This window comes from Lycorma delicatula, chromosome 1 (genome assembly GCF_047948215.1).
Source record: "Lycorma delicatula isolate Av1 chromosome 1, ASM4794821v1, whole genome shotgun sequence".
Lineage (NCBI taxonomy): Eukaryota > Metazoa > Arthropoda > Insecta > Hemiptera > Fulgoridae > Lycorma > Lycorma delicatula.
The window spans coordinates 266,648,719-266,661,915 of NC_134455.1; the positions used below are offsets into that span (position 1 = coordinate 266,648,719).

The 13,197-nt window shown below is 30.2% G+C and overlaps 1 protein-coding gene across 4 annotated transcripts in view; it reads right to left on the bottom strand.

Annotated features, from left to right (window-relative positions):
- Positions 1-1,133: 1,133 nt before the first annotated feature.
- The window catches only part of nes (lysophosphatidylcholine acyltransferase 3 protein nessy), an 86,728-nt gene continuing 74,664 nt past the window's right edge, over positions 1,134-13,197 (bottom strand). For 3 of the 4 annotated variants that reach the window (XM_075376852.1, XM_075376864.1, XM_075376870.1), the window contains 2 exons: positions 12,330-12,477; positions 5,133-5,503 (listed from right to left, as the gene is read on the bottom strand). In XM_075376852.1, the coding sequence (XP_075232967.1) occupies positions 5,240-5,503; positions 12,330-12,477 (412 nt within the window). In that variant the 3' untranslated portion in view covers positions 5,133-5,239. Of the gene's footprint in view, positions 4,705-5,132; positions 5,504-12,329; positions 12,478-13,197 lie in introns of those variants that run through there. The other variant, XM_075376857.1, reaches the window with a different exon arrangement.

The window sequence follows — 13,197 nt, forward strand, 5'->3', positions numbered from 1 at the left end:
ACAATTAAATATAAAAAACTAAAATAAGAATTACATACTAAGGACACTATTTCTTTTTTAACAAATGAAGATTTTTACAATTTTCAAATCTTATTTAAGAGTTAATGTTTGAAATATTGTTTACAAAATTTGGTTCTCATCATTTTTACTTTTATATTCTGATAAAAAATTACTTATGTATCTATCATTATATAAAATTTATGAGTTCTAAACCATCAATTTGAAAAATACTATTCATCAGATTACTGTAATCAACATACAGTAATATAATCAGAACTTAAAAACATTTTGTAAATTAATGGCAAATAAATTTAGTAAACTAAGAATTTCAAAAAAACAAACATCCCCCAAAATGTGGATCATTTTAATTAATTTTGAGTTTAAATATACTAAACAAGGTTTATATGTAGAAGAAACCAAGTTTCTTCTATATAAGAAATATCCATATTCTGGATATATGAAATAAACCAGATTTACAGATGATTTCATATTTCATTTTTAACCAAAGCGCAGTCATAATGAAAAATTACTAAATGTTTTAAAACAATGGTAGTTACACAGTTTTACTGTATAACTAGAATAAGTAAAATCTGCTTACATGAGATGTATCAGATTATTCAATAAGAATATTTTCATGTCATTTGAATTGATCAGTTTCCAGAAGTGAACTAATGAAATATCGACAATATCATGTCAGTAAATATTACCTTGTATATTTAGCACAGTATTACTGCTTTATTTTGAATTATTAATATAAGTTGTCTGAAAAAAGCCTATAAGAACTTTACAAATTATTTTATAATATATATTTCACTTTTGAGGTTGATGAAATTTCACAAGGGTTTTAAAATAAAAAAAAGAAATGAGTAATTTTTATGTTAAATTTAATATGTAAATTTAACTTTCAGTTTCTTAAAATTAATAGAATACAAAGGTGTCTACCAAAAAATCGTATTTACTTATTATTTTAAAAAAAAATGTATTTTTATACATTATGTTAAAGACTAAGTAGCACATTAATGCATTCCTTTCTTTAGTAAAATAGACTACCTCAAAAAAAAAGTATATATATACATATTAGACACACACACTACTCAGCAGTCTGTACATAATTCTACAACTAATATATTTTATTTCGTTTTTGTTTTTTGATGTACTTGTAGAATTATGTACCAACTGATAACGCAGGATCCCATGAAAGTTAACTCTTGGCATTAGTTTTTTTATGTTTTTCTGTTATTGTGTTTGGTTTAATTTGTTGTTTGAGATTAATTGGCACAATATGTTGAAAAAGTTATATTTATTTTCAGAACGTTATTTATGTATGTATACATAAATAACGTTTTTTCTCAGCAGTAAGAGAGCAAATGAGAAATATATAAAGGTAATGATAATAAAAACTAATTAGAAAACAAGTAATAAGAAAGTTGTCATCTTTTTTAATCAACATCAGATAAAAAAATATGTTATTAAATCTAGAGAAATAAGCACATCTGAATAAATTAACATTACAGAAGAATGTTTAAAATAAATCTGAATATTTTTAGAATTGTTCAATTTAAACTTCAATGATTTAGATTCTTCCTTCTAAATTTAAATTTATACTGGAAAAGGGATAGGCATTATTCAAAACCACCTTCAGGTGGTACGTACACTTTTAATGCAATTCCCACATAAAAAGAGAGCCTTCCAGATAACCCCACAGATTCACCACCTGCCCACCAGCTACTACAATAGAATATTGCTGCATATTTTGTTGATATAATTTCTATTCAAACCCTCAGGCAAAGATGTGATTGAAAACAGGAAGGGATAGCGAAAGGAAGAGAGAAATACTTTTTGGGTATTGGTATAGTCCAGCTTGGTTTTTTCACCAATCCCATAAACTATATTTAAGAGTAGAATGAGAGTTAATAAGGTTACGATAGTATGTAGTATTAGAATATCTTCTTGATTTTGGATTATCTGTCAATGGAACTTATTCAGTCAATGAACCTACAGTATATACGGCCAATGAACCTGTACCTGTACTATCAGTGAAAAAGAATCCTCAATAATAGTATCAAGTTAAACAAAATATCATATTTACAACGAAGAATACATACTTGCTTTACTTGCACAAGGAAATTGTGTTTACTAGCTTTTTTAAAAATATTATAATCATAAAAACAATAACATTTTGTTATTGATTTTATCTAATTTTAATGTTTGAATGATTATTTTTATAAATATATATTTATTTAAAAAATGAGTAAACATGATTTCCTTGTTGTGATCATGAATTTAAAACAAGGACTGGGGTATAGAAACAGATTATTTTTGTAGTAGTTACAGGGGTTAAATCTTTTACATAAGTATTATCAAGAAAAATGTGGTTTTTTAAATATCTGGTTACAGATTATTTTTTTAAATTTCCAAAAAATTTATGAAGATCTCTAACAAAAAATTCTGATCTTTCTTAAAGAAAATAGTACAGATAAAATAGAACTCTTTTATAACTTAACTGTTTCTAAAAGAAAGGACCAAGATATATAGTAATATACAATACATTACACGTGTTACTATGTGTTACTGGAATACGAGAGGAATATATTACTATCAAATGTTCCGTTATTATAACTGAAATGCAGCATATATTAACTGATTTTCAGAAGAATCTGGGTTTAGTTAACTTCATAATTTATAAGATATGGTTTATTAAATAGTCGTCTGTTTTAAATTACTTCAGATCAGTCTTTTGAGATCCAGATGATACTACAGGAAAATTGAGTATAGAGCAAGATAAAATTTCTTTTCTACTGCCATTGTTAAGATAACCGTTACATAATTAGTTTTGTTACCACTCTTACCCTCTACAGGCTTGACACTAAGGTTAATAAAATAATGGTTATAATGGTTAATAATAATAAAATACTTCTCTCATTATGTACACATAAACTGATAAATAATATGTACTTAATTGTTAACTATCCAAACTACTGCTATATTTCTAGACTAACCTGGTAGACACCATATGTGTCATATGTGGCATCACTTTTAAGAAATTAACAATAATACAATTACATTATTCTAAATTCCTGTTAAAACATATTTTTGAGATTGTACTAGTAAACAAAAGGTGTACAATAAAATCTACAGATGTTGCATACTTTTTTTTTTTTCCCTTTCTCTCAGCTCCCGGGACAGACCGACTTGTTGGTATTACGCCGCCCAGTGGAGTGTCTTTAAACTCAAATAGGCCTCCCCACCTACCGGCTATATACCGGCATGGCAGGTCGGCCTACCGGTTAGCTCTTTTTGAGAGTTCTTTATTAATATTCCCCTTTTGGACACCACGCCAGACCCAGTTCGCCGCAACGCGGCGCCGGGTCCCTTGAGTATTCAGTGTGCTGTTACCTGACTGTTACCCGTGGAGTCCTTGGTGGCTACCTCAGTGCCAACACACCGCAGCATGCTGGACCTCACCAGCAAGGCTGTCTACCCAGTCCTATTCTAGCCAACATCTTGTCTTCTCTCATCGGAGTATTTCTGTAGAACGACTTGTCTAACAAAACTAGCAAAATTATTCCAGTTTGACTCGCTTCTTAGCATGTATTCTATTGTTGTCTCTGGAATTATACCTGTGAGTGCCTTCCTATGTCTAAGTGTGTCCCACCTTTTGCACTCAAAAAAGGTGTGCTCAGCATCATCTATCTCGTTGCAGTAGTTGCAAATTGGTTCTTCTCTTTTGCCTATTTTGTGCAGGTAGTTATTGAAGGAACCATGTCCTGTAAAAAACTGCGATAGGTGATGATCAACCTCACCAAATCTTCTCAACAACCACGGCTTGATGTTGGGGATGAGGGTTCTCGTCCATCAACCCACAGCTTCCTGCGACCATCTTTCCTGCCAGATATTATAAACAGCATCCCTGACCTCTTGTTCTGGCTTGCCTTGTGCCCTCTCCACCCTCTTTTTTGCGATTAGGTCAATAGGAGGTGTACCCGATAACACGCACAGGGCGGCATAGGACTGTCCTGTATGCAGACACAACACCTAGTAGAACACACCTATGCGTCTTCGCCAGTCTCTCCTTGTTGCGCCTGATGGCGATAGAGCGCCACCAGGCCGGAATGGCATACATAAGCGAAGACACGACGGTGGTCGCCAGTAAACGGCGCTTTGAGGCCCGAGGGGCATTCTGCGATGACATAATGATGTTTAGACTTTTTATCATCCTTTCTGCCTTGTTGCATACATTGACTATGTGCTCGGTGTATCTACCGTTTTTCTGGAGGATAACTCCTAAGTACTTGATGTTATAGATGTTGCACACCTACCCCGCCATTCTCAAATCTTTCTCTTAGTAAGTGAAAGGGATTTATTAAAAAAAAATTATTTTTATTATAAATCAGCATAATTGAGTAATCAGCCAAATTCATTTGTGAAAGTCTGTTTAATATATTACTAAACAACAACTACATTAACAATACCACATACCCACCTATTAACAATAATAACTGGTAAACATACTTTCTAATGGGTACATTCACATGGTTTCAAATCACAATTTTTTTTTTTTAATTTTTATAATCTAGTAATTACTTTTTGGCTAACAAAAATATTTTATCTGTATATCAAAATACGAAGCCCACTTAATAGATAAATTTTACATTGATATAACACAATGGCCATTTAGGAATGTGTCCAACTTGGGAGATCTTACTGTAAATAAAAAAACACCGCAGTCAAGAAAAACAATGCCATTATAGATTGAAATGGATTATTGATAAATGTTTATAATAAATGCCTAAATAAATTATATGTAAAATCATAATTAATTAATAATTTAATTTCAAGTAACTAACACAAAATGATAAATAAATAAAAATTAATTCAATTCAGTCAAATAAACAGTTTATCCTTGATATGTTATTGTTAAAAATCTGAATTCCACAACCACTGAAATATGGATAAACTTATTTAACATAAAAATATCTGTAAATAGGAAAACCCTGTTATGCATTCATTACATCATGTAATCTAGAAAAATTAACCCTAATGTAAGCAGTTTATATATATATATATATACACATATATAAAACCAAAATTTAACTACTAGTAAAAAAATCAATTCAAATAAAATCTGGATGGAATTGCAATGATTATACATTTAATTGCATAATTTTTTTTAACAAGTATTAAAAGACTATTATAAATGACTAAAATATTTATTACGTAAAGATACATTTCTGACTATTTAGCTGGTATGAGCCTTAGGTGGTAGTAATTTCTTTACAATAGGTCTATATATCATCCACGGCATCCATAGAATATGCCCAATTAAGAAAACACTCTTGTGGACATGCCACCATTTAGAATATGATAACAGGACAAATGGTGCCATACAATAACCCATGAAGACAAGGGTATAGGTTTTTAAAATTATCCATTTCAGCTGCTTAATTCCTGGTCTTTGTAGGAACAGTGCTGCATTACCATTACGGTTAATTATTGATTGTAGCTGAAAACAAAATACAGTAAAATATGATTAACTGAATTTCTGTTAAATAAAATATTAATGTTTACTAAAAGGTTTTTCACATGGAGTCATCATCATGAAAAAATAGCAAACCTGTTTAACCATACAGGTTTGCAACTTTCACATTAGTAATTACAATTTCATAAGAAAGGTGAAATAATTAAGCAGGTCATTCCACCTACGATTAATCTCAACAGTACAGTCAGAAATAATAAAAGTAATCTTTTAAAGCACACTTATGAGGGTGGTCTGAAAAGTTCTCAGACTGATAGTGAAAACGAGAGTTTGTGTTTTTAAAAAATCTCTATTTTTCATCTCCTTTAATATCAACATATTTCATCCAGTGGTGTTCAAGCACCATGAATTGGTCTCTACAGTACTCCTCCAGAAGTGCTGCAAAGTACTCATCTACAGTTGCAATTGCTTCTTGACTGGAAGAAAAACACTGACCAGTGAGGAAGAATTTGAATTTTGGCAAGAGTTGGAAGTCTGAGGAATGCAAATTTGGGGAAAAGGGTGGATGTTCTAGCATTTTATAATGCAAATCAATTTTCCCATTGCCAATACACTATGCTAGGCAGGTGCATTGTTCTAACCCACCGGGTTGGTCTAGTGGTGAACGCGTCTTCCCAAATCAGCTGATTTGGAAGCCGAGAGTTTCAGCGTTCACGTCCTAGTAAAGCCAGTTATTTTTACACGGATTTGAATACTAGATCATGGATACCGGTGTTCTTTGGTGGTTGGGTTTCAATTAACCACACATCTCAGGAATAGTCGAACTGAGAATGTACAAGACTTCATTTACACTCATACATATCATCTTCATTCATCTGAAGTATTATATAAACGGTAGTTACCGGAGGCTAAACAGGAAAAGAGAGGTGCATTGTTCGGGTGGAAGATGACTTTTTCTTCTGCAAGCCAGGTCTGTTTTCACGAATTTTTGCATCCAGTTTTGTTAGATGGTTAGAATAGTATTCCCTAGTTATTGTTTTTAATTTTTTTTTCAAGATAGTCGATAAACAGAAATCCATTCACATCCCAAAAATCAACACCATGACCTTTCCTGTCAATGGCACAGTCTTTTGTCTTCTTTGGAGATAAAGAACTGGCTTCTGTCCACTGTATGGATTGTTTTTTCAATTCTCATGTATAATGGTGAATCCATGTTTCATCCACTGTCACATGTCAACACAGAAAATGACTTTTTGTTTTTCATAAAACGCTCCAAGCATTGTTTAGAAAGTGTCATACAAATGCTTTTTTGATCCGCCATGAGCACATGTGGCACCCATCTTGTGCAAAGGTTTTTCAAGTGCAATTCTTTGTGCATAATGTAACTGATGTATTCTATTGAAATCCCTACAGTCTTAGCAATTTCATGCACCTTCGTACACCAATCTTTCAAAATCATATTGTGCACTTTTTCGATGATTTCTGGTGTGGTTGCACTTTTTGGGCGTGCTTCAAGTCAATTGATCATCTTGAGTGCTTTTACCGCCCCGTTTAAACTTAGCTGCCCATTTCTTCACAGTGGAAATTAAAGGAAAAGTCACCATACACATTTATAATCCTCAAATGAATTTTTGTCGGCATCAAACCTTCTTTTACAAAGAATTTTATCACTGTACAGTACTCGATTTTCTTTATTTCCAACAATACATGCACTGCAACTAATTTAGACGGCTTGCCTACAACAAACTGCTGGATGGGATAACTTGCACTTTCAAATGGGGTCTTCTAACAGTTGTATCAACATATGGGAAAAAAATGATCATGCGACTAGTGCTGTGATCTATGAATGAATGACATCGAGAACTTTTCAAACCACTCTTATAACATTGCTAATCAAACAAAAATGTTACCATTTTTTACACCAAACTTATAAGTAAAATCAATAATGATGACATCCATGCATAAATACAAATACTACCTTTTTCAGGTATTATTCTAGGTTAATTGTTTGTTTAAACAAACAATTACTGTAGGTCAAAAAACAAACAAAATATTTCAAGATCAGGACACTGACCTGTGATTCTAAACCAACCAAAAATGTTGGCTGACTGGTTCTTTATGTTAACAGTGGTTAATAATTTGTATAAAACAATTGATGGATTAATCGATGTATCATCATTTACTTGATGATGAAAATTCATAATCAAAAATTGTAAAATGATGTTTTTTAATTTTCACTAGTTTTATTTAAACATGATGGCTATTTTGATAAACAGTACCTTCTTCAGATGTTAAGTACAGAATACTAAAGCTAAAGTGTTAGATACAATGAACAAGGTAAATGCATTAAATCAGTAGAGATAAAGCACATAAAGTGCAACGGTTGGAATGTATATACATTTATCAGTTATATATAAATTTATCAGTTAATACTATTAGTCTATTTCAGAAAATGGGTGGTATCTAAATTTAGATTCGAAGCTTATCTCTACATTTATAAGTTTAATAACAGTGAATTATTAAAGTCTACTGATCATTTAAACTGTAAATTAAAAATTTTAAGTTTATGAATTTTCAATGAGTTTATTAATCACTAAAAGGTTTAAACTAAAAGGTTTTTTCAAACCTTTGTTCTCAATATCTAGTAATTTGAGATTATTATTAAAAACAAAATTTTTATCAATTAAATGACTCGCATAATTAGAATCCCTCTTGTTGGAAAAGAAAGATTTGTGGTCCATTATATATTTTTCAAAACATCTACCAGTATGTCAAATATAAACTTTGTCATACAAACCACATTCAAGTTTGTAAACTCCTGATTTTTTAAATTTATCAGTTTTAATTTTGTTATTCTTAATGCATTTACTTAGAGGTCTGAAAGCATAATCAAAATCTCTGTTTCTGAAAAATTCACCAATTTTCTCAGAGAATTTACCTACAAAAGTAAATGTGTGAAATTTCTATTGAAGGACTAAATTACTTAAGAGGGAAAAAAAATTTGTTAATAGCCATTTTGTATAATTTATTCTGAAGTAGTTGATCAATTAAGACTCGTTTGGTAACCATTATTTATGGCTGTTTCTCTATTTAATAATTTATAAATATAACTGTTTAAAGCTGCTAATTTATGTGCAAATGGATGTAGTGATGTTCTATGAATGACAGTATCAGTGCGAGGGGTTTTTATGTATACTAAAATCTAGTTGGTAACTACTTTTTGAGATATTTAGATTTAAAAAGACAATAGAATTTTTGTTCCACTTCCAAAGTAAAAGCGATATTTCTATGTAATGTGTGAATAAACTTCAAGAATATTCCTAGATGTCTTAAAATACCAGTAAAACAACCAAAAATAACCACTTAGTCCAGTAACTAATTCAATTAGTTCATTAGCTTCTGAAATTTTTATGAATGATTTAGAAAACAAACCCCCTTTTATGAATCATGAGACCTTGCCGATGGTGAGGGGGCTTGAATGCTTAATGATACAGAGTAACTGGACTGTAGGTGCAACCATATCGGAGTGGTATCTGTTGGGAACCAGACTAAGGAATGATTCCCGAAACAGGGCAGCAACTCTTTCAGTAGCTGTTAAGGGCGTTGGTCAGGAAGACTTATCACCCATATTAATAGTAATGGCCACATCAATATCACTCAGTCTTCTGAGTACTGTGCAGCTGAAAGCAATGGAAAACCAGTTAATTTTTTTTCAAAATGTAGCTCTCTGCTAAAGATGGACGAAGCAGGAGCTATATAAAATGTCGAATAGCAAAGGCTAAATGAGCTTTCAGTTAGAAATATGATTTGCTTAGATCAAAAATGAATTTAAACATCAGGAAAACATTTTTAAAAGTATATGTTTGGAGCATAGCTTTATGTGGAAGTGAAACATGGACGATTGGAGTACTTGAGAAGAAAAGATTAGAAGCTTTTGAAATGTGGTGCTATAGGAGAATGTTAAAGATCAGATCGGTGGATAAAGTGACAAATGAATAGGTGTTATAGCAAACTGATGAAGAAAGAAGCATTTGGAAAAATATAGCTAAAAGAAGAGACAGATTTATCTTAAGACATCCTGGAACAGTCGCTTTGATATTGGAGAGACAGGTAGATGGGAAAAATTGTGCAGGCAGGGAATGTTTGGAATATCTAAAACAAATTGTTATGGATGTAGAATGTAGGGGGTATACCGAAATAAAACAACTGACACTAGAACGGGAATCTTGGAAAGCTGCATCAAATCAGTCAAATGACTGGAAGACAAAAAAAGAAAAAAAAAAATTGTGCTCATCCTTTCTTCAAATTTTAGAACATATAAATGGATGATATTTTTGATTGTTTTGAAAATCAAAGAATATATTATTTTCATTTTCTGATTAAAAAAAAAGATAGTTATAAATAAATAAAAATCACACAAAACATCATAAATTCATCATCTTATTATCAGTAAAAGCAACTGCTCAGCAGTGTTTCCCTACTGACCTTTAATGTCTGTAATTTATTAAACTATAAATTTAACATACCTTCAACTGATGTAAATTAGTCATGAAAATATGCACTAGCTCTAGAACTACAAATATAATACTAAAATCAGAATACCTTGCTTCTTTTGTTATGATGAAAAAGGTTTTATAACTGATAAAGTATCTGCTGCAGACAATTTATATCAGATAGTAACATTTGCCTGAATTAAATCAGTCAAAGACTGCATAGGCAAGCAGTGTTCTAGCTTTTTCTTTTACTGAACTTAGTGGTAGTCTTGTCATAGTATTTGCCTAACCTAATTGCGGGAAAATAGTTTCTGCTAATTATTTTATAGTTATGTTGTATAAAAGGTTTGTAATCATGTTGTACGAAGAATGGGGTGGGCTATAAATATTCAAATTTATCTACAAATGAAAATTATTACAGTAGAAAATATGAATTACTTATAACTTCTGGTTACTAAAAAGTTATCTTAAAAAAGTACATGAATGGCGATTTAAAATAGGCTGTATTTATTGAAGATTTTCTGATGTCACTAAAAGTCATCAAGCAACTGTGCATGGTGGCTGAAATAAAATGATGTATTATTTAGGTAACAAATTTGTTATTCCTCATATTGTATCAGAAATGTTTGTAAAAATGTACAGTAAGCAATAATAAAAAAAAATATGTTGCTTTGTTGTAAAACAAATCACATCAAACAATTTTAAGATGGAGGTCAGATAAATGTGACTGATCTGCAATGTTGTGCAGATAGCTCATTGAAGCTGTTTATTAACTACCACAATAATGCAAACAAATGCCTACACCTTAGTTTCCGAAAAAAAAGCTTCAGAAGTGGGATTTGAACTACTTGAAGTATTTTTAGAGCAAGGAATACCTAGAATAGTATTAAAAAAAACTATAAAAAAAGCTATTTGCCTTTGCCTGCAATTGGGTTAGTAAAGTACTGTCACCTTTACCTGATGTAATTCGGGTAAATGTTATTTTTAGATAAAGTATATTTAGTATATAGTAATAAATTTTCAATTTTATGTGAAAGAGATAATTTATGTTGACTGATAATCAGTTTAGCTCAGTAAAGCAAAAACTGCTTTAAACAAAAGTCCTTTCATTTAATTTGTTACAATAAAATATTTTTAATTAATACTTTTCTTAATCAGTTGGATGTTAATATATTTGATAAATATTCTTATGGTTTGCATGTCACACATTTTAAATATATTTCCTTTTAAGCTCACTTTTTTAAGTGCAATAATTAAAATGAAGACTTGAAAATTCAATAACAACATCAATGTTAAACATCAAAATTACTATTATTTATCACATACATTATTACCATGGTTATCATCAGCTATTACATGACTTGTACCTTTTGTTTCCAGTTATCAATAATTTATAAATCCAAATAATAAAAAAACTCTGCCACTCTCCATGGCAGAGTGGCAACATCTCACTTTTCATCTGGCCTTAAGTACTGGTCAGGCTTGATATTTTTCACATTCTACAGAATTCTTCTCTTTTCATAAAAAAGGTAAGTAGAATGGTAGTGTTTAGGTGACCACTTGAATTAAAAAAAGGAAATGCTGCTGTGTAGTTGCTTTTACTGATAATAAAGATGATATAAACTTTCAATATTTTATGTGATTTTTATTTATTTATAATTAGCTTTTTTTTTAAACTAGCAATGAAAGCAATATGCTTTTTGATTTTCAAAACAACCAAAAATAAAAATATAATAACAATAATAATACATTTTTATAAGCAATTATAAGAACTGCTTAGCTATTGTTTCCAGCATGCCAAAACATGCTATTATCATGTCAAAGAAATTTAACAATTTTTTATTACTATTTCACATAAACATTTTGTATGATAATATGATTTATGATATGGTGATAGATGAGACGATAAAAAGAAACAGGTGAAAAATTATACCCTATGAATTAAATCACGGAATATTATTTTGCACTAAACAATTTATTCAAGAACCACAATTTCCAAACTGAACCACGGTGCAGTAAAATTCAGTGTTGCAGTGGTCAGCTGAATTCTCTTGGTGGGACTCACAGATTCAAAAAAATAGAACAAAACAAAGATTGTCCTATCAGGTCAGTTGATTTGATCCAACAATAAAGTCATAGAACATACTTTGTTTTGTAAAACAGATGTTATTGTTTCCTAATAATCTGAACATTTTATAAACATATTTGAAAAAATTATGATAATATAATTAAAGTTGGTTAGCCCAAAGTTAAAATATCTTCCTCCCTTGCAGTATTATGAGTTAAAAAGTTATTATTAATAAAAACTAATAACTTCCGTAAAAATAGAAAAAAGTTATATTAACTTTTGTTATACTGACATCTTTTTCCATTACAAGACATATAAATTCCAAGAAAAAACATATGTAGTAACCGGAGTGTAGACCATGCCAGATAGCCAGGAATATTAGCACACCCAACTGTGAGAAGTATTTGTTACCTAAAAATTTGAGCCGTTTATAAACATATCTGAAAAAAAAGATAATATAATTAAAATTGGTAAACTCAAAGTTAAAAGCCAAAATAACATTCTGATCATTCATCAAATAACCAAATTAAGCAAATCTAATATAGAAGTAAATATGTAAGCATATAATATACTAATAAGAACAAAAATTCTGAAACACACACAAATTTACACATAACAAAAACTGTCTATTTTAATCACAACTGGATAACAAATTAATAATTTTCACACCTTGATGGCAGGAATTTAGCAAACAACATATGATCTTATTGGTTTGGTACAATGTTTTGCAAAAATTAACTATGATTATTTTTATCTGATGTATTAAAAGTCACTATAAATAAAACAAGAATGATATTAAAATTTAACAAAAAATTCAACTACGAAAACATTCACATAACAGCAGGTCTTAATTAAATTAGTCAAGAAATTTATATTAGATAAATGCAAATAAATAAAATATTCTAATGAAAAAAGTATACATTATTTTTCAGATAGAAGTTTTTAACCTGGAAATAACTATGCATAGCCCCTCACATAAACAACGAAGAATAGTTTAAAATCTTGATAGTAGTATTTTAGTACAACAGTTATTCAAAAAGTAAAAAACATTTAGCTAGGAAATATAAGAATAATAATTTTGAAATTTTTTTTTTACAATATTACTTTTTACCTTCCTATAGTCACCATTAAATTAAAACACTTATTACACCATGACATTA